The sequence below is a fragment of the Pseudoliparis swirei genome, chromosome 8 (genome assembly GCF_029220125.1).
Source record: "Pseudoliparis swirei isolate HS2019 ecotype Mariana Trench chromosome 8, NWPU_hadal_v1, whole genome shotgun sequence".
Lineage (NCBI taxonomy): Eukaryota > Metazoa > Chordata > Actinopteri > Perciformes > Liparidae > Pseudoliparis > Pseudoliparis swirei.
Genome location: NC_079395.1, coordinates 21,071,939 through 21,091,855, shown reverse-complemented (window position 1 = coordinate 21,091,855; position 19,917 = coordinate 21,071,939). Strand labels below are relative to the sequence as shown.

At 43.0% G+C, this 19,917-nt stretch overlaps 1 protein-coding gene across 1 annotated transcript in view; it reads right to left on the bottom strand.

Moving 5' to 3' along the window:
- Positions 1–11,189, bottom strand: part of brinp2 (bone morphogenetic protein/retinoic acid inducible neural-specific 2) — a 141,047-nt gene extending 129,858 nt beyond the window's left edge. The window contains exon 1 of the mRNA XM_056421463.1: positions 10,834–11,189. Coding sequence (XP_056277438.1) covers positions 10,834–11,189 — 356 coding nt within the window. The remainder of the gene's footprint in view (positions 1–10,833) is intronic.
- Positions 11,190–19,917: the final 8,728 nt, after the last annotated feature.

The following is a 19,917-nucleotide window of genomic DNA, read 5'->3' as shown; positions in this document are numbered from 1 at the left end:
GGGTCATCGGACCCTATGAGACGGCATAGATCCCATCTGCCTGATGGATCATCGAGGTCTGGATCGTGGAATTCCTGCTACCAACTATTCATACACATATTCATTGATTGTGTTGTTACTGTGTTTTAATTTGTGTGTAATGATTCCTTCTGGTCACATGACATCTATTGTTCTGTCCATCCTGGAGAGGGATCCTCCTCTGTTGCTCTCCTGAAGGGTTCTTCACTTTTTTTCCCCCGTCAAGGGTTGTTTGGGAGTTGTTCCTAATCCGATGTGAGGTCAAAGGTCAGGGATGTCTATGTGTACAGATTGTAAAGCACTCTGAGTAAAATTAGTAATTTGTGAAAATGGGCTATACAAATAAACTGCATTGAATTGAACACGTGGAGGCAAAGAAAGACGAGCATCTCCGGCCGAACTTTAAAGGTGTGAAAAGACCCAAAGACCGACGGCGACATGCGTCGCTGTCGCCTTCACTTCTTTTGTTGCGCAACTTTATGAAAAAAAGAGAACGTTGGTCCGCCAATTCAATTCAATTCAGTTCATTTGTATAGCCCAATTTCACAAATTTGTCTCGGAGTGCTTTACAATCTGTACACATAGACATCCCTGCCCCAAAACCTCACATCGGATCAGGAAAAACTCCCAAATAACCCTTCAGGGGGAAAAAAAGGGAAGAAACATTCAGGAGAGCAACAGAGGAGGATCCCTCTCCAGGATGGACAGAACAATAGATGTCATGTGTACAGAAGGACAGATTTAGAGTTAAATACATTCAATGAATATGACAGAGTATGAATAGTTCATAGTAGGCATCACACAAACACACACAACCACACACAGTGTGACCAGCAGGGAAGTGTTCCCCGCCACACAGGCTGTTGCCTCCTGACTGTTTCCATCACAGAGCCGCGGGCCTGTTTCTGACCCGCTGCTCGGTTCCCGGCAAGCGCTCTGAGTCTCTCGTGGGCCACAGAAGAAGCCCTCAGGAAGAAAAGAAAGAAAAAGGCCAGGCGTACTCCCCCCCCCCCCACCCCCACCCTGTGTGTCAAATCAGCGGCCAATCTTCCTCGAGTCCCCCGTAAGTAGAGGTGGAAATTAGACGCAGACCCCCGTCCCTGCGGCCGTAAGAACCGCTTGACGTCTTTGTCGTTTCAGGAAAGATGGGAATGGAAAGGAGTGTGATTGTTGCGCAGTGTGCGTTTGTTCCGTCACGTCCGGATCCACCCCGAGGAGGACCGCTACTCTTCTTTCGTGTTTGAGGCGATGCCATGTTTGATTTGGCAATCGTTTTGAGGGGATTGCAATCAGTCCGTCGGACTGATTTGCATTTTAGCTAAATGGTATCAAACATGACACTATAAATGTATACAATAAATTAGCATATACAAGACGGTAGCAGAGACATAATAGGAATCAAGAAAGGTATGTTTTCCTTTTGGGAACCAACTAATAAATGTGTGAGCTGAAATCAAAATGTAATTCGTAAATAGATTGTGAAAATGATTGTCACAGATTAGGGCTTTAATTTATTAACACAATCATTATGTTTTATTAATGTTCTTACCTAACTAATAGTATAGCCTACATATTTCTCAGATATTTGTAAAAAAAAAAAAAAAATCCACCAGAAGAGCCAAAGAAGAAATCTTGGAGTTAGTTAGTCAAACTGTCCAAACCCCCAAATATTACGTTTAATTATCATATAAAACAAAGCAAAGAAGCAAATCCTCATATTTATTACATTTTAAGCACTTTTGCCTTTTTTGGTTGATAATAGCCTTTTGCCGATTCATTTTCAATCTAATTTATCAACTAATATGTCATCTCTCCAGCCGATATAGTAATATGAAGAAAAAAAACACTTGGTCTCTCCCGGTTGGAAACAAACCAGCTTAGCTACTACTTCTCGTCGGACACATTTACAAGAGCAAAAATAATAACGTTGAGGTCTCTCGCGCCAATAGCCATCGCGGAGAAGAGGAATAGCACAGAGGTCACGACCCCTCCCTCCGTACACAGCCCTCCAGCTTGTTTGAGTCGGATCAACGACGAGATTAAAGAATTGAATGGATGCACATGTGTGATGGATGTGGCTAACGTGCGCTCCCATCTCCATTACCCCTTATTAAAACGCTAATGAGAACAGAGCCCATTGTGCTGCTCCCGGTCTGTGGACGACTAATGCAGAGGACAGACTGCCGGCGCCTATCCCCCCCCCCCCTCCACACCCAAATGATCATCACATATCAATAAAGTCAGGAGTGTAATTAGAGGCACTGGGGAGGTGCTCTTCACACCCGAAGGAGACGATGTGTTCTTTTCTCGCTCTTTTGTCCTTGTCCACGAGACGCAGGATAAGTGGGATCGTAATTATGGTCTAATTGCAACATTATGGGCTTGATTTGGACCGCCGGTCCTTTCAGTCAGACATCCATTGTTCTAGACGCCATCACCGCCATCACCGCCATCACCCATCCGATTTGGGAAATGTTTCATCATTAGTCCCATCAGAAGTACACCGAGTAGCATTTGCGGTATATAGCACGGAAAATGTTTAATATTTCATATTAAAAGTCACAACAAGGGCCATTTTTGTTGTTGCAAGAAAGAAACTGAAAGGCTTTTAAAAAATTTGACTTAAAATGGACTCTATCTGGATCTGCTTGGGGGGGGGGGGGTCTTGTTTCCTTGAAGCCCTGGTTTCAATGCCACTGTCATACAAAAAGGGATGAAGTGTGGCCGTTTTCTCGAGGAGTACTTTAGAGCGGGAAGCGCTGGCTGAAATGGACAAGTGCTTTGTTGTGGTGGCAGAATGCAGGAGGAGGAGGAGATGAGAAGCAGCAGCCATTTCTGACGTAGCAGGAAGCCGTGACCTGATCCTATCTCGGATGGAGGCACTTGCTTTGAGGACTTCATTGGGAGATGAGTGACCTCATGCAGCACCCCCTACTGACGCAACAATCTGATGCTCCCGGTTGCCGAGTAACTGAGAGAAACTTCATTTCCATCAGGAAAAGGAAGTGAAAAACACAAAGGGGGAGTATCAGAACATTTAGGTTGTTTTATGAACTGAAAGAAAGGGTTCCCCACACACAATCCTCTTCATAAATTCAATTTCAATTCAGTTTATTTCATACAGCCCAATGTCACAAATTACGAATTACGCCTTTACAATCTGTACACATACGACATCCCTGACCTTTGACCTCACATCGGATCAGGAAAAACTCCCAAATAACCCTTCAGGGGGAGAAAAAGTGAAGAACCCTTCAGGAGAGAACAGAGGAGGATCCCTCTCCAGGATGGACAGAACAATAGATGTCATGTGACCAGAAGGAATCATTACACACAAATTAAATCTATTGATTCCGTTGCATCTGGAAAGGTACCCGAACTATTTGCGATTGACACAAATGATCGCAAATACAGAGCATCTCGATCAGGGTTCCTACGGTCATGGAAAACCTGGAAAACTCATGGAACTTTGTAAACTTGTTATATTCATATGTTCATTTCATGCACTTTGATTAAAAGAATAAACATTTCTAGAAATATGAAGTATTTTTAATCAAACTATTGTCTCTCAATCAGTTGTGTCATTTAAGGTTATATACTCGTGTGTACGCCGAGATATCACAACATGTTTGGTCATGGATATTTATTGGTCAACATGTTTATGAACCCTGTTATTCAGGCTTCAGACCATAAAGGTGCGTTCACACCAAAAGCGAAACTATTTTTCGCGTCGCCCAAAACGCGTGAGTTTACTCGCTCGACCATTCGCCGTGTTCTTGCCATGAGCGTCGAGATGCTCTGCGAGAGGCGGGGCTTATCTCCGTGTCTCGTCTCCGTAAAGACCGTTATCATCTCCTTCATCCACCAGAATAACTAACCACTAGTTCTGCTTTATATTTGTCGTGGACATCCCACACACTAACGCCCTCGTGTTTGGGTTCATGACATCACCGTAGGCTCACTCAGCTCGGTCACTTTCACCGATGAAGTTACTGTTACGTCTGAAAGACTTCCGCTTCCAGCGCTACGAGAGCGGAACTCAAGAGCTGATTGGCCAGAGTTGCGAGATGACCGCCTCAAAGTTGAAATATTTCAACTCGGGGCAAAAATTGCGCCGCTGCAAACGCGTCGGCCACATCGCGTCGGCCACATCGCGTCGCCCCAAACGCACCGCCCGGGAAAATATTGCGTCTATCGCAGGCACACGCGTCTGTACGTTGACATTTCATGGGATTCGGTCGCGCGAAAAAATAGTTTCCCTTTTGGTGTGAACGCACCTTTAGGCCGACCATCGCGATGCCGCCGGACACACCTGTAAGAAGGTTTTCCCTCAGTTCATAAACGGTTCATAAATAATCGCTCACTTTGAAATATTGTTGGATTTCAAGTGTTTTGCTATGTTCCTGTTCGGACCGGGTCGAGTCCCCACTCTGGTCCTCCCCCCTGCATGCAGTGGTTCGGTCTGATTAGGGAGTGAGCGGTTGCTCGTACTCTGCTGTGGGGCTGCGGTTCAATTTGCTCTTCGTTAATATTCTCAGAACTTTTTGTTCTTTTTGCTCGTTTCGTTCTGTTTATTAATAATAAAAAAAGAAGCGTCATCTTTGTCTCTCCTCGCCTACAGGCGCCCGGACCGCCTCACTATAATCCCTCATTGATGTCGAATTACTCCCAGTAATGCCGCATTACTAAACCCATTGTAGGTGTTTACATTACTTCTCTAGAATAGCTGACCTTGCACTTCCTTGTTTTGCATCGGATCAATAAAGTTCATCCCACTTGATCCGGAGGAAGGATACAGAACACGACGACACAGATTCAACTGCAGTCTTCAGAGGATTGAGATTCGGGATTACCAATAAACCAGCCTCCTGTGATCACACGCTCGAATAAGATGACACACACACACACACACACACTGGCAGGAGAGCATCAGCATGCTGAAGCGGAGCATAAATACAATTAGTCCATGTCATGCAAATATCCTAGCGAGTAAATTGCATTTTTTTCTTCTTTTTGCATTTAGATTTTCTGGCAGTAATAATTGTTGTTGTTTGTAGAAATCAGACAGGAAGAGTTTTCCATGTTCCCTCAGTTCGCCGTGTGATCACAGGAAGTGTCCCGCAGCTAGAGAGGCAGACTCCTGACAAGACGTAACGCTTTTGTCACGGAAGAAAAAACGTCACCCGTCATTTCACACACACACACACATCTAAGTGATGCTGTCACTTCAATTCCACTTGAGGCGCAGAGAAAGCAGTTGGGTTTGGGTTTTTAAACGAAACGCCTCACGTCAGGAGAGGAATCTTTCACGTGTATCCATAAGTCACCGTCGTATATATGTAACCGACGACGATTTCAAAACGGACATCATCAGCATACTTTGTTTTATATATATAGAACTTGACGACAAAATAAGTTCCCGATAATTAGAGCGTCGAGCTCTCTACCTTTCTGACAGCCTGCGACACCTTTCAAGAGAATCTATTTTTAAAGGGAGCAGAAGGGGTATGTTAAAAAACGATTATATATATTTATTTCCAAGTAGAGGAAATGGAAAATTCAAATTGCAGCCTCAGCTGACGCGGCGTATATTCATCACTTTTTTTTTTGCTATTCAATTTGGGATAATGGTGACAGGGGCCGGCGTGAACTCTGGACCCGGCTGCATTATTCATACAGCGTGGGGCTAACGGCCTGCACACACACACACACACACACACACACACACACACACACACACACACACACACACACACACACACACACACACACACACACACACACACACACACACACACACACACACACACACACACACACACACACACACACACACACACACACACACACACACACTCCTCTCTCTCCAGACCCTGCTGTAGGTTCCAACCCATAATTTGCATTATCATGGTTAACATCAATAACTTTAAAAGGTTAGGTGTCAGCTGCTTTCGTTTCCTGATCGGAGAGCAGATTATGTCGGTAAATGAATACATTCAGATTATTTCTCCACTCTTAAAGCAGGTTTTGCTTTCTACTTTTCGAACTGAAAAGCCTTACTTACTCTAATCTTCAAATAATTTGGTTCCCAAACTCATTTGTTCATTTAAAAAAAAGAGAAAAAACGAAGGAAATTTAATTAAATATTAATACTAGTGAGTAAATCACTGTGCTGTACAACACAATGCATACATTGATTGATGGGAGTGGGGGGGGGGTTTACATCACCTGAAATTAGTGTATGCACATTCATGTTTCTCTGATTGTAATTCATATATACTTAAATATCACAAGTTGTAATGCTTCTCATGAAAAGCTCTGACTTTAATCTCTCACACAAAATACTAATTTCAGCATTTCCTCTGATCTCTGTTCATCTAAAAGGCTCTCAACGCATTTTAATTATAAAAAATATACGAGTATGAGCTTACCGTAAAAATCTGTTGTCTTTTTCATAGAATTACTTTGTATTCATCAACTCATGTAACATGATGCTAACTCAGTTCTTCAAACCAATATAAATAAAACGATACCAGTATTTTTTTGTGAAGGAAAAACAAATACAATTTATTATTATATAATTATTATAAGTAGTATAATAGGTATAGTAATAATAACAGTAATATTAATCAAGTTTAACAAAATGATTTTATTAAAATACCACTCATCAAAGAAAGGGGAAACAAATTATATGAAATAATTAGGCAATTTCAAATTAAAAACCTCGATGGAAGCTGATTGCGACTGCAATAGAAAAAAGAGACTCGGGTTTGCCTTCCTCCAGCTTTTAGAAGAACAATAAAAAAGTCAAATATATTTTCTCAAGTAATCCAATTAAAGAGTTAATGGACTCTCCAAACCAACGTTTCATTCTCCTCCAGCACTGGAAACACCATCTTAGAATGACAAAGGGGCTCTTTGAGATCCTTCCTCCACACAACAGATATATATTTTATATTTTAGCCGCTTGGATTGAATTTCAACCCATCCCGTGTTTGGACAATGATGCACATTCGGAGTAAAAGCGCTGCAAGATTTGTATTCAACGCTCTCGTACACAAACGCTTGATGGAATTCTAATATCTCTGTATTTACAAAAGAAAGAGCCGAATAGATAAACATCATCAAATTAACCTCCAGCGTTTGTTTCCGTGCATATTAATCATCTTGTCACGATGTGGCAATATTTTCTTTACTCGGTGATGTTTGCTTGAATAAGAGTTGGCCGCTCAACATCACACAGGAATGTTAAAATATCTTATGTATGCTTGGAGTATTAACTTTGAACGTTGCCAGGGGAGTGAGTTTGCGTATGTGTGTGTGCGTGCTCAAGAACTGCTGACTCGTCACCCACTGCTCTTAACCAGCCCCCTGGGCAGCCAGTGAGACACGACTGTGAGCCAGTGTGTGTGTTTGGCCATGAGCTGAACTACCCAGCTGACTGCAAATGTGGCTCCGCCTCCAGCACAGTGATTTCCTGCCTTTTTTGCCCCTTGCGCCTCACCCTCGTGGTGTACATGCATATCGTAGTACGTCCATGAAGCCGAAATAAACGCTGCGGTGGCTGGGGTGTGTGGTTAGGCTCAGCTGTGGAGGGGAGTGGGCGAGGGGCTTCAGGGAACAGGTGCCGGGAGGAGGCCTAATTGGCTGCAGGGGATCAAGGGTTGTTGGCTATTCCCCTATATCAGGTTCGATAGGGATGGAGCAGTGGTAGTTACAGACACGCTGTCATGCATTCATCATATCAAGCTCAGTCTTTGTTTAAATGAATATATATATAAAAAAACTCTTTATCCTACCCGACCATCAGATCTACTTCATCGTCCTCGATGACTGGATACATTCGTGATAACTTTCAAGTAAATCTATTTTTATGACCTCTTAAAGTAAAAAACTGAAAACCATTTATTCTAAGAGGAAATGAAAATTCTAATTACAACCAAAGCGGACATGGTATATATGTGTATATATATATGTGTATATATATATATATATATATATAATGTGATAGAATATATATAAATATATACGCAATGTGATAGAATATATATATATATACACATATATATATATATGTGTATATATATATATATATTAGGGCTGTCAATCGATTAAAACAATTTAACTAATTAATCGCACATTTTGAAATTCATTAATCGCGATTAAAAGTTTGTTCTTTTTCTTTTTAAAGACTAAACTTCACACAGAGCTGTGTTTTCAAAGAGGCTCCTACCTATAAAGTGCCAGTGAGGTATTTAATATTGTGGATGATAAATTGTTTCTTCAGTGAAACATCCAGATTAGTAAAAAAAAAGAAGTACCGTATTTTCCGCACTATAGGGCGCACTGGATTATAAGGCGCACTGTCAATGAATGGTCTATTTTCGATCCTTTTTCATATATAAAGCGCACCGGACTATAAGGCGCATTAAGCGGAAAAAAAACAGTCAGATAAGTCAGTCGATCAAACTTTATTAAACGCGTTCACAATAATTCTCAACATTATTCAAACGTTAATGAGCGTATTCACAATAACTACCAACCTTATTCAGTTGTATTTTGGGATCCTTTTACACACACTGTAATATTATGGTGAAGCACAGTATTGTAACGGACTGAGGGAAATGTTATGTCCGGATGTAACTGAACGTCTCACGAGCTGGTAGCTGTGAGGCGTGTCTGTGATTGGACAGCGAGTGATGTTGTTGTGTATGTTGTTGTGTTCGGGTTCGGATCGGAGCTATGACCCGGAGCAGACGTGAAGCTGGTTTTGAGGTTTCACGGCGGTTTGTTGTCGTTTGGCGAGGCTACGCCAACAGTAGCTTGTTCTATGTTCCTTGAATAAACACCCTATAAGCCATCTACGTCTCGTAGCGTTCCTGACCCAGGGTCGCTACAGTATGTATTACTCCGCGACGTTCCTGGCTACGGTAGCCGTAATGCTGCAAGCGGTGCGGCTTTGTAGTTTACCAAAGTCGTACTAAAACATTTTGACTTAGCGCCGTGAGCGCCTTGTACCACACAAAATCGCTTAGAGGTCAGTAAGCAAAACCAGAATTAATCCATATATACGGCGCTTCGGATTATAAGGCGCACTGTCGTTTTTTGAGAAAATTAAAGGCTTTTAAGTGCGCCCTATAGTGCAAAAAATACGGTATATTGAGACCCCATTGGTCCTGTCATCTTTAACATTGAACAGCAGCAGAACCAGTGGCCTTGGTAAACTGACTGACATTCACATATGTCACTTTAACCCTCTGGAGGCTGGGGGCATGTTCTCCATTTTACAAAAAAATGTTAATTCACCTTTTAAAGGCGTTTTAATGTGACACATACCCATGTGTTATACATCAAACATTCCAGAACAATCTCAGCTCTATATATTGAGGCACATTGTCCTCGCGCCGTGTTCTCTGGTTCTCTGACTGACAGGCTGCTAATGAGCCTTACCTGTGAGGTGGGAGTCCTTTGTGATTTACTGATTGGTTGTTTTTTTCGCAAAATGTTGACAGACAAACGGATTGACAAATCACGTTGAAGGTTTCGTGTGTCGCGTTCTTTCCGCGCCGCGTCACCCGACACGTCGCCCCTTCATTCCTCTGTGTATCAGAGGGGGAGACGGGAGGAAGGAGGAGCAGGAGGAAACCCGACTGATTCATCCACGAGTTTAAACTGATTTCTGCTCCTTATTTTCGCGGAGAAATATTTTTTTTAATAACGGAAACAGTGTTAAACTGTACTGCCGCGGTTTGACACTCAGAGGAGTGTAAAAACTTCAAGGCACACCGGAAGTAAACAAAGTTGCGTTAAAATATTTTAGTGCGTTAACGCGGCCAAATTAATCGCATAGATTAACGCGTTAACGCTGACAGCCCTAATATATATATAAAATGTGATAGAATATATATAAATATATACGCAATGTGATAGAATATATATATACTGTATATATATATATATATATATTCTATCACATTGGACATTACATTTTTGCCGGCAATAACACTGCCACAAAAGTGTCTATTTTACTCCGTTTCTTCTCTTACTTGTTGAATACTGGACCATTTATCCTCTACAGACCTCAAAGAATCATTGAAACTCAACAAGAGAAGAGAAAATCCAGCTCTCACGGCGCATTCACGTTCAATGTGCGATGAAAGCTTCCAAGTCGACACTTCTCGGTCCTCTATCTCACACACGAAGGTCAGTATATTAATCACGAGGAGTTCTCCTTCGCCTGTTGAGAATGGATACTGTCGTCTGTGCGTGTCAAGTTGGAGGAAAAAGTATACTTTTATAATAACATGACCCTTTATTCACAAAAAATATGCAAGTATGGATTTTTGGGGCATGTAAGTTCTAACAATTTGCATTTTTGATACATGTATTTTTTTTAAAAGGCACTTAAGTGTACTGTCAGCTAGATCACGCCATTTTCCGTTGGCTGGTTAATTTTTTAAATAAAAAAACACAGTATCTTTTGATCTTCTTCCGTCCCACACACACACACACACGCACACACTCCTATATTCCCAACAGTGGACCTCCAGGCTACTCCAACCAAGTGTGTACCTGCTGTTTCTGGAAAAATAGAATATAACATGTACTTTGCAGGTCATTTTATGCGTGCACACGCACACAAACGCACACACAAACACATACTTGTAATCAAATCCCTGTGAGGACCTTGACTAGGAGGTGTTGTGTGGGGACACAACACACACATCCTTGTAATCGCATCCTTGTGAGCACCTTGACTAGGAGCTGTTGCGTGTGGACACCACACACACACACACACACTCTGACACCTCTCACCTGTAAATCTTGTATCTGGTAGAAAATCCCTGCTGGAACCTCTCTCTGAACTCCATGTACTCCGGACATCGGTGGAAAGGTCCCTTCTCCGACAGCAGCCAGTCCAGCTGCCCCCCGCTCTGCCTCGTGTTGAAGCCCCATGCTGAGGAGCTGGACGAGGCTGAAGACGAGGACGAGGACGAAAGGGAACCGTGGAGCACCTTCCCGCCGCTCGCCCCGCCCACTTGTTCAGCTCGGGCGGTCCACGGCAGCCATAGCAACACCCACGGCAACCATAGGAGCATCAAGGAGGACGCCGACCATTTAGCAAGGCAGGCGGAGCACCTCTCTCTTCTCATTGGCCAAGGAGTCGCCATGGTCCAGGTGGTGATGTACTAGGGCACCTAGGACCGGCATTTCTTCTGACAGTCACCTCCCACTGGCCTGAACAACAAGACACAGAACAAAATATGCTTTACTTAATATGATGAAACATTTAAATTGGAGTCACAGTCATGCGGTGGAAACTACTATTGTGATTGCGGTCCAGAATAATAAAGGCAGCACAACGTTCCCCGAAGTGGTATCCATTAAAATCAATCATCACGTCTTCATGTTCGTTCTAAATGTGCATGTGAAGGGTATTGTCAGAGATATTTGTAAAACAGCAAAATAATTTCACATATAATCAATGTATGAACAAGGTTATTTTGTGATTGGGCGATTTCATATCAGTTCAATCTGAGTTTTACAAAAGATTATCTTCTTCATTATCAACGGATCCGCGTTGCAGACGGACACAGACTTCACACACAAAAGAAGATCGACCCAACCAGAAAGCCACGACATACAATTGCCTCTTTTACAAATCTCGTGACATGTGATGTCTCACGAACACCATCAATCATTGCGTCTTCATGTTAGTTGTAAATGTGAATGTGAAGGGTATTCTATCTGCATGTCAGGGACGCACATAATTACTGTCATCAACCTTTGAGCATTAATTTAAATGTACAAATCAGATAGGCGTTGCTTTCCTTCCTCCAAAGAAATGACATTTTACTGATGAGGGCACTGCCTCTCGCTACAACGGAATATTGGGCGTCTCTTAAGCCATTTAGAGTTTCTCATCTCTGGACAAATCCAATACTCTACTTATGCCACATGTATGTATTAGAATTGGTCATGTGTACGAGTTTAAGTCATTATGACCCAATGTGGCAGATCAAAGGAGCTGTTGACTTGTGAGGGCTTTCAATATGACATAGGTTTCTGTTTCACTTCAGACTTTAACCATCCACCTGATGGTTAATCCGGCCTGATGGATCACGGAGGTCTGGATCGTGGTCCATGCCTACTACCAACTATTCATACACTCTGTCATATTCATTGATTGTGTTGTAACTCTGTAATGATTCTTTCTGGTCACATGATATATATTGTTCATTTTGTCACATGTCATCTATTGTTCTGTCAATCCTGGAGAGGGATCCTCCTCTGTTGCTCTCCTGAAGGGTTCTTCGCTCTCCTGAAGGGTTCTTCCCTCTTTTTTTCCCGTGAAGGGTTGTTTCGGAGTTGTTCCTGATCCGATGTGAGGTCAAAGGTCAGGATGTCTATGTGTTCAGATTGTAAAGCCCTCTGAGGCAAATTTGTAATTTGTGAAAATGGGCTATACAAATAAACTGAACTGAATCCTAAAATGTAATCGCTCACGGGCTTCTATCAGTCTACACTGGGAGAAGATCAGCGGGCGTTCTTCATACCCAACATAACGGCTGAAGGTGGAGTGAGGTGGTTTAGCGGCAATGGACCCAAAGTACAAGGAATATATATATTTGCCTATGATTAGCCTTTTTTATTTTCAGGAATAGCACACCATGAAGTTGACATTTCTCATTTCCCTGGCGGTCTCCAGCGAATCTCGTCGGTGTCCAATATAATCTATTAATTATCTTGAATTATGTTCTGTCGAGTTCAGAGTTGGTTTCAAAATGACCTCATTAACAGTATCCGAATGATCGAAAGGTATTAGGAAGAGAAATAGTGACACTGAGGTTCTAATTTGCAGATAATGGGTCGGGGCAATACAACGGTTGCTCTTTGAGCCGAGAAGGTAGGCTGAACAATCGAGAGAGAAAGATTTAAATGTTAGCTGCAGGTCTTGACCGACAAAGAGAGGCATTACTCCAAACTTTAGGCAAGGAAATTAAATGTGACAGAGGGGAAACTTATTTTTGTTAAATGTATTTAAACCTCTATTTAACCATTGAGATTTAACCCGGCCAAGACAGGCAGCAACATAAGAAACACATAGTTACAAACAAAAAAACACAGAACAAGACGAGTTCAAAGAAACAAAGTTTCATAAACAAGTTAATTTAAGAAACTGACATTTTTGGGAACCTGCCTGCATTTCTTTCCTTTTATATTTATATGCATATGTGGGGTTACCTTCAGAATGGAAAGGCGTGACACCAGTTTATTAATGCGCTTCAATGTCGCTGCAACACTGAAGGCGTTAATCTCACTTTCGAAGACAGGGGCTAATTTTGGACTAAATCTCTGCATATTACCTCCTTTTTAAAAACGGGGGAGCACCGAGATGCTTGGCGGGGTAGTTGGGGGTGTATTTCACCCCTCTCTTATTATTTTAGGTTTTAACGGAAAAGCAACGCAATCCTTTTTTTCCTGTGGGTAAATTCGCCCAACGGTGCATTACAGACTGCTTTCTGTTTTTCTTTTCTTTTTCTCATGCTTTGTGTGTTTGGACAGCGATGTCATCACCCGCCTCCAATGTGATCCGGGGTGTCATCAGCATACACGCACACGCGTGCCAAACCCAAGGCACCAAATCACACCGCGGCTCGAGCGCACAGCTGCTACGTATTTAGTCGTCGCGGACAAAACACACACGCTGCGTTCGCACTCTCCTCGAGGTGACACTTCTCGAGACTTTACGGCACCCTTCAGAAAAGTCGAGGCTTGCCCCTCATTTCGCAGGATTGCCGGAGAGGAGTCTCCGGGGACGAGTCGTCGTATCAGAATGGAGATGTAAAGCGGCCGCACGGAACGCTTTAAGTGGATTGGGATGCAGAGTATTCCCTGTTTATCGTACAAACGAATTAGAGAATTAATTTCAGGTGGATGAATGCAGGCTCAGACATGAAGAAAAAACAAAAACAATACTCGGGGCACTGCATTTTTAATTTTCACTCGATGCACCGAGAGATTACCGCAGTATGAAAAGGCAATTAGCGAAATCATCTGTCAAACGAATGTATTTATGCTACTAAAAGCCGGATGAGAGCCTGATGGTTGGGACGGTGTGCTGATGCAGTTTCTGTGTACTGGCCCAAAGGTAACGCTGCTGTAAATAAAGAATGTGCTGCCTAGTGGATCATCCTTCTGAGGGAATCACGTAACATAGAATAAAAAACCACGCATTCCACAGAAAAACCAACAGGTAAATATGCCAAATGTTCTCTATTTTCAATAAAAATGTGTCCTATTACACAGAAAAGAGTGTTCAGAGGTAATAGTACGTAATGTGAAACATATACACTTACATTTGGATTTGAAGAAATTAACAAATTCACAAGCGCTGCATTCGGACAATTTGGAAAAAAGCGTCGGCTCTGCACAATTTATCTTCTGCACTCCCAGTGGACAGGAGTGGTAGTGTTCCCAAATACAGGAGTCCCTTTAGAAATAAGACTAATTGGCTGGTGTTAGCACCCAGGCTTTTAATCAAATTTAATGGATTTTGGTCATTTTAGGTGACTGGGTGATGATTTGCACTTAAAAAAAAATGAAAAGTAAGACTTTATTCCAATAAATCTGCCCTTCCTCTCATCCTGGAATCACCTCACTGATTGAAAACCTAATGTCCATTCAAGTTATTACAACTCGTCATAGAAAACTTGGAAAAGCTTACACTTGACCGTATCCGAGTGCAAGCATAATCTGAAAGGCATTTTCACTTTGCGACTTTGAAATGATGTTTCATCATTGTATAAAAGAAATTTTACTTTTTTTGTGTTTTTGCACTTTTCTTTCTCACAGCAAAACAAATTAGCATATAAACAATGTATATACAAGGTTATTTTATGATGATTAGGCAAGTTTGATGTCAGTCCAATCTGAGTTTTACAAAAAATTATCTTCATCCACGCTGCATCCAGACTTCAGATACAAAAGAATTGAGAGCAGCAAAATTCAACCAATCAGCAAGCCACAACATCTAATTGCCTCCTTTACAAATCTCGTGACATGTGATGTCTGACAAACGCAAATAGTGTTGCAGCCCGACTGTCTGCGACAGAGCAATGAGACGTTGAGCTGAACCTTTATGAAGCCGACTGAAAGGACAAATGACGACTCTGTTGGAATGAAAGAGACATGAAGGTGAGATGAATAATGGGAAGGGATGAAAAGAAAAGCACCGAGGAGAAAAATCTATAGGAGTGGAAAATGATGCGAGGAATGTTTGTCTCAAAGACCTTGAGTGTGTACCCATAATGCACTTATTTCAAGTCACTGCTACAAGGAGGATACAGAGGAGATAATGGTAAATTAACCTGTACATGTATAACTCTGTACTAGTCTTCCGACCGCTCAAAGCGCTTTAACAATACATGACATCATTCACCAATTCATACACTGATGGGAGGAGCTAAAGTTACACCAATTAGGAGTAGCTAACATTCATTGTTTGCTACTCTGTAGGCACAGCTATGAGAGACATTTGGGGTTAAGTGTCTTGCCCAAGGGCACATCGACACAGACTAGCATTGTTTTTCTTCTTGCCTGTTCTCCAACTGTTCCCTGAACCAAAACCTGAAAATCTTTTTGCTTTTCGTGGACTTTACTTCCCGCTTTTCTTTTTACAAATACTAGCGAAGCGTCTGTTTTCGGGGGCTGATTGCTCGCCCCCCCCCCCCCCCAGGACTTCAGCGTTACGGCGGATAAGTCGATTTGGATGGACGATGGGCCAGGTATCTGAAGGAGAGGCACATCTCGATGGCCTGTCCTTCTTTTTATAGTCAGCTGATGGAAAGCATGTCTACTCATGGCGAACCAAATGTGGTCACAAGAGCACGAAGCTAAAAGGGACTATTTACCATCGTGGTCGAGAGTCTCGGTCTAAATCTTGTGAGAATCGTTCGAAATCTTCAGGAAGAGGTCTTAATATCAAAAGGCTGAAAATCAATCTAGACCCAAGGGACGGCGTGGCCTTTTGCAAATATATTTATCTGGACAGCAGACTGGATGAGTGGACGTAGTCATCGTGACATCACCTGAAGCCTCGGGTTGGACGATTTTGTTGTCGCCACCTTGGATGACGGCCGTTACCAAGTTGGTTTTGGCAACCAATGAACATAAATTAACATTTGGAATGTTGAAAAATGACGTAGAGACGCCGTTTAGGGCTCTGGTGGCGGCTGCGTCATGTCAATACAGTAAGCCCAGCCCTAAAGCGTCCCCTGCTTTATGGTCTGTTTGACTCTAAACGGACCCTACTCTACTAAATGAACATCATGCTGCATTGAAGAAGACTTGAAGCTAGAGATTGAGACATAAACTCATGTTTACAATGTTTACTGAGGGAATACATCAAGAGAGAAGTAGAGTCACTGTATAGACTTCGAAACAACCAGAGGAGTCGCCCTCTGCTAGTTAGTAGAGAGAATGCAAGTTTGAGGACACTTCCGCATCGGCTTCACTCGGCAGGATGTTGCCACTTGGACCCACAATTTTAAAAAAACTTTTTTTTTTTCCGAGATACATTTAGAAAGTTCCAGACCAAAGCATGAAGTTCATGGCTACAACGCCTTCATCTGGCCAGAATGACCCTCTGGGACCAGAGCGCACACTCCCAGAGGGACAGATGCCTTCCTTCACAGGCAGAGGCAGTATAACGTATATACAGGACTGTCTCAGAAAATTAGAATATTGTGACAAAGTTCTTTATTTTCTGTAATGCAATTAAAAAAACAAAAATGTCATGCATTCTGGATTCATTACAAATCAACTGAAATATTGCAAGCCTTTTATTCTTTTAATATTGCTGATTATGGCTTACAGCTTAAGAAAACTCTAAAATCCTATCTCATAAAATTTTAATATTTCCTCAGACCAAGTAAAAAAAATATTTATAACAGCTGAGTGTTTGTCAAGGCTCAGGAAACCCTTGCAGGTGTTTCGAGTTAATTAGACAATTCAAGTGATTTGTTTAATACCCTACTAGTATACTTTTTCATGATATTCTAATATTTAGAGATAGGATATTTGAGTTTTCTTAAGCTGTAAGCCATAATCAGCAATATTAAAAGAATAAAAGGCTTGCAATATTTCAGTTGATTTGTAATGAATCCAGAATGCATGACATTTTTGTTTCTTTAATTGCATTACAGAAAATAAAGAACTTCATCACAATATTCTAATTTTCTGAGACAGTCCTGTATATATATATATATATATACTGTGTGTGAGGTGGCTTAAACACCTTGGAAGTGTTATTGACTCCGAGGAGACGTCGTCCCCTGGTTTCTCCTCTACTCCTCGGAGCTGTGAGCTTTGCCTTTCAAATGAAGCTCTGCGACTCCTCTAAAAAAAAATAAACGCCTCCCCCCTCAGAAATAAGTGATCCCCCAATAATTGCCAGGTCTCCCTCAACCCCCCCGAGTCTCCCCCCCCCCTCTCCCCCACTAATTATCAAATGCATAAAACATGTGGCGAATGCCAGCGAGACAATGTAGGGGGTGGGGGTTAGAAACTGTGAATTCTTAGACCTGACATTTAATGTTTGTCTTGCATTATTCACACACCCTTTGCGTATTTACCCTTCTCCCTCTCTCTACCGACTCGAGAGGGTAAAGCGAGGTAAGATTTGTAAAAATTAAAAGAAGAAGAAGAAGAAAAAAAATCCTGAACATCTCGAATCCATATTGGTCGAGGGAGAGGAGGGAGAAGGATAGGTCGTCCGGGTGGAATGGAAAAATCGACCACGTGTCGCGTTCAAACAACATCTCGTAGAGTCAAGGGGGGGAGGGGGCGGCTCATGTTTTTATTGGATTCATTATTTGTTTTTTCTCCTATCGTCGCCTTCAACCGGTAAAGTGCATCTCGTAGTCCTCTGTTTGCACAGAGAGGGAGGATGGGTGGTGGGGAGGGAAATGAGAAAACATGGAAAGCTCTTGGAACAGTGATGAGAAGCGTGGGGGTGCGGGGGGGGGGGGGTGGGGGGGGACACACAGATTGACGGCATCTTAAGCCGAAAAAGAAGAAGAAAACAAATGTGCCTCTTGGAAGAAGTGCGTCCCGTCGCCGTCGGACTTCCCACGCCGAGGGGACAGCAGCTCGTGTCCAACGGCATTACATCGAAAACAGATATTTCTATCGGTATTAAAATCCCAGTTTTCCCTCCGCCGCAGACGACGTGACATCGCCAGCAGAATCCATCGCCGCGCAATCACAGCAGCTGGGAACCCTTCACTCGGTCTGACGCCGCGGACCTGTGTATCCGCGCTGATTGTGTGCGTGTGTGTGTGTTTGCACATATGCTGCAGAGGCACCTCATGCCGGGTGGGGGGGGGGGGGGGTGCATCAGCATTAGAGGCCAGCTGTATTCCTTGAGCCGAGCGCGCTCGCTTCTCGGCGATTACGCGAGTCGGCATGCAGCGATCGCCGGCCAGCCCAACACACCTGCTCTCGCCCCGTAGCTCAGGGTCAGCTCACACTGATGCCGAGGGAGGGGCGGGGAGGGGGGGTAGAGAGAGAGAGAGCTGGACGAAAGCGAGTGGTAGGGGGGGTGGGTGACGCTAACGGGATGGGATGGCAGTCGAAGGAGAGACGAACACGGAGGTTAAGAGGGAGAGACAGAAAGAGAGGGAAAGGAGACGAGGAGACGAGATCCCATCGACATTTGGATGTGAGCTTCACTCGGTGGGGGGGGAGGGGGGGGGTGAAGAGCCTACGCCGGACCTTGGGTGGACAGCTGAAGAGCCGCAGGTGTTTTACTGGACACCCCCCATCGCAGCTCTCCCGCTGACCACTGGCTTTAAGGCATTTCATATTTCTATTACAGGTTTTCAGACATTTTATGTTTTTCATGATGCCAATGAGGCATTCTCTAATGATAACTTGTTGTAGTAGTAGTAACAATTATTACTTAAATGTTTATTTTCTTTCCAATTTAATTCATTCTAGCTTGGCCTTATTGATACGGGAGGTTCAGGGGAAAAAACGATGTTGCCAAAGCATCAAAATGCAAAATAAAAGTCACACTAATAGGGTCCATTGGACCTGGCTGGGTCTGATGGTCTGAAGCCCCGCCCACTCCTCCTCTCTACCTCCATCTGCCTGATGGATCACGGAGGTCTGGATCGTGGTCCATGCCGACTACCAACTCTTCATACACTCTGTCATATTCATTGAATGTGTTGTAACTCTGTCATGATTCCTTCTGGTCACATGACATCTATTCATCCGTCCATCCTGGAGAGGGATCCTCCTCTGTTGCTCTCCTGAAGGGTTCTTCACTTTTTTTCCCCTGTGAAAGGGTTTTTTTTCTATTTCTTGGGAGTTCTTCCTGATCCGATGTGAGGTCAAAGGTCAGGGATGTGGTATGTGTACAGATTGTAAAGCACTCTGAGGCAAATTTGTAATGTGTGATAATGGGCTGTACAAAATAAACTGAATTGAATTGAGTTTGTACTCGTGGTTGAATTGTCCGATTGTCTCTTTGGATAAAAGCTCCAGCTAAATGACATGTGATGTGATGTAATGCAACAATAGCAGCCGCACGTTGCCGCATCTTTCCGTCCCCGAAAGGAAGGCCGGAATGACCTCCTCCACGTGTGGACCACTCAGAAGGGAAGATGAGCCGATGTGCAAATGTGGAATAATATCTTAAAACCCTGCCGCACCCCTCGCATCTTCTAGCTGCCGAGCGGCGCAATCACTCTCGGCAGAAAGTGATATTTGCCGAGCTTGTTTAGGAAATGACGACTACGCCTTTTTTGCCAAGAAGTCCTCGGGTGAATGGAGAGAACAATAAAGCACGGCTTGTGCGCCGATGTGTTCAGTCATACGGTGTTATGATTA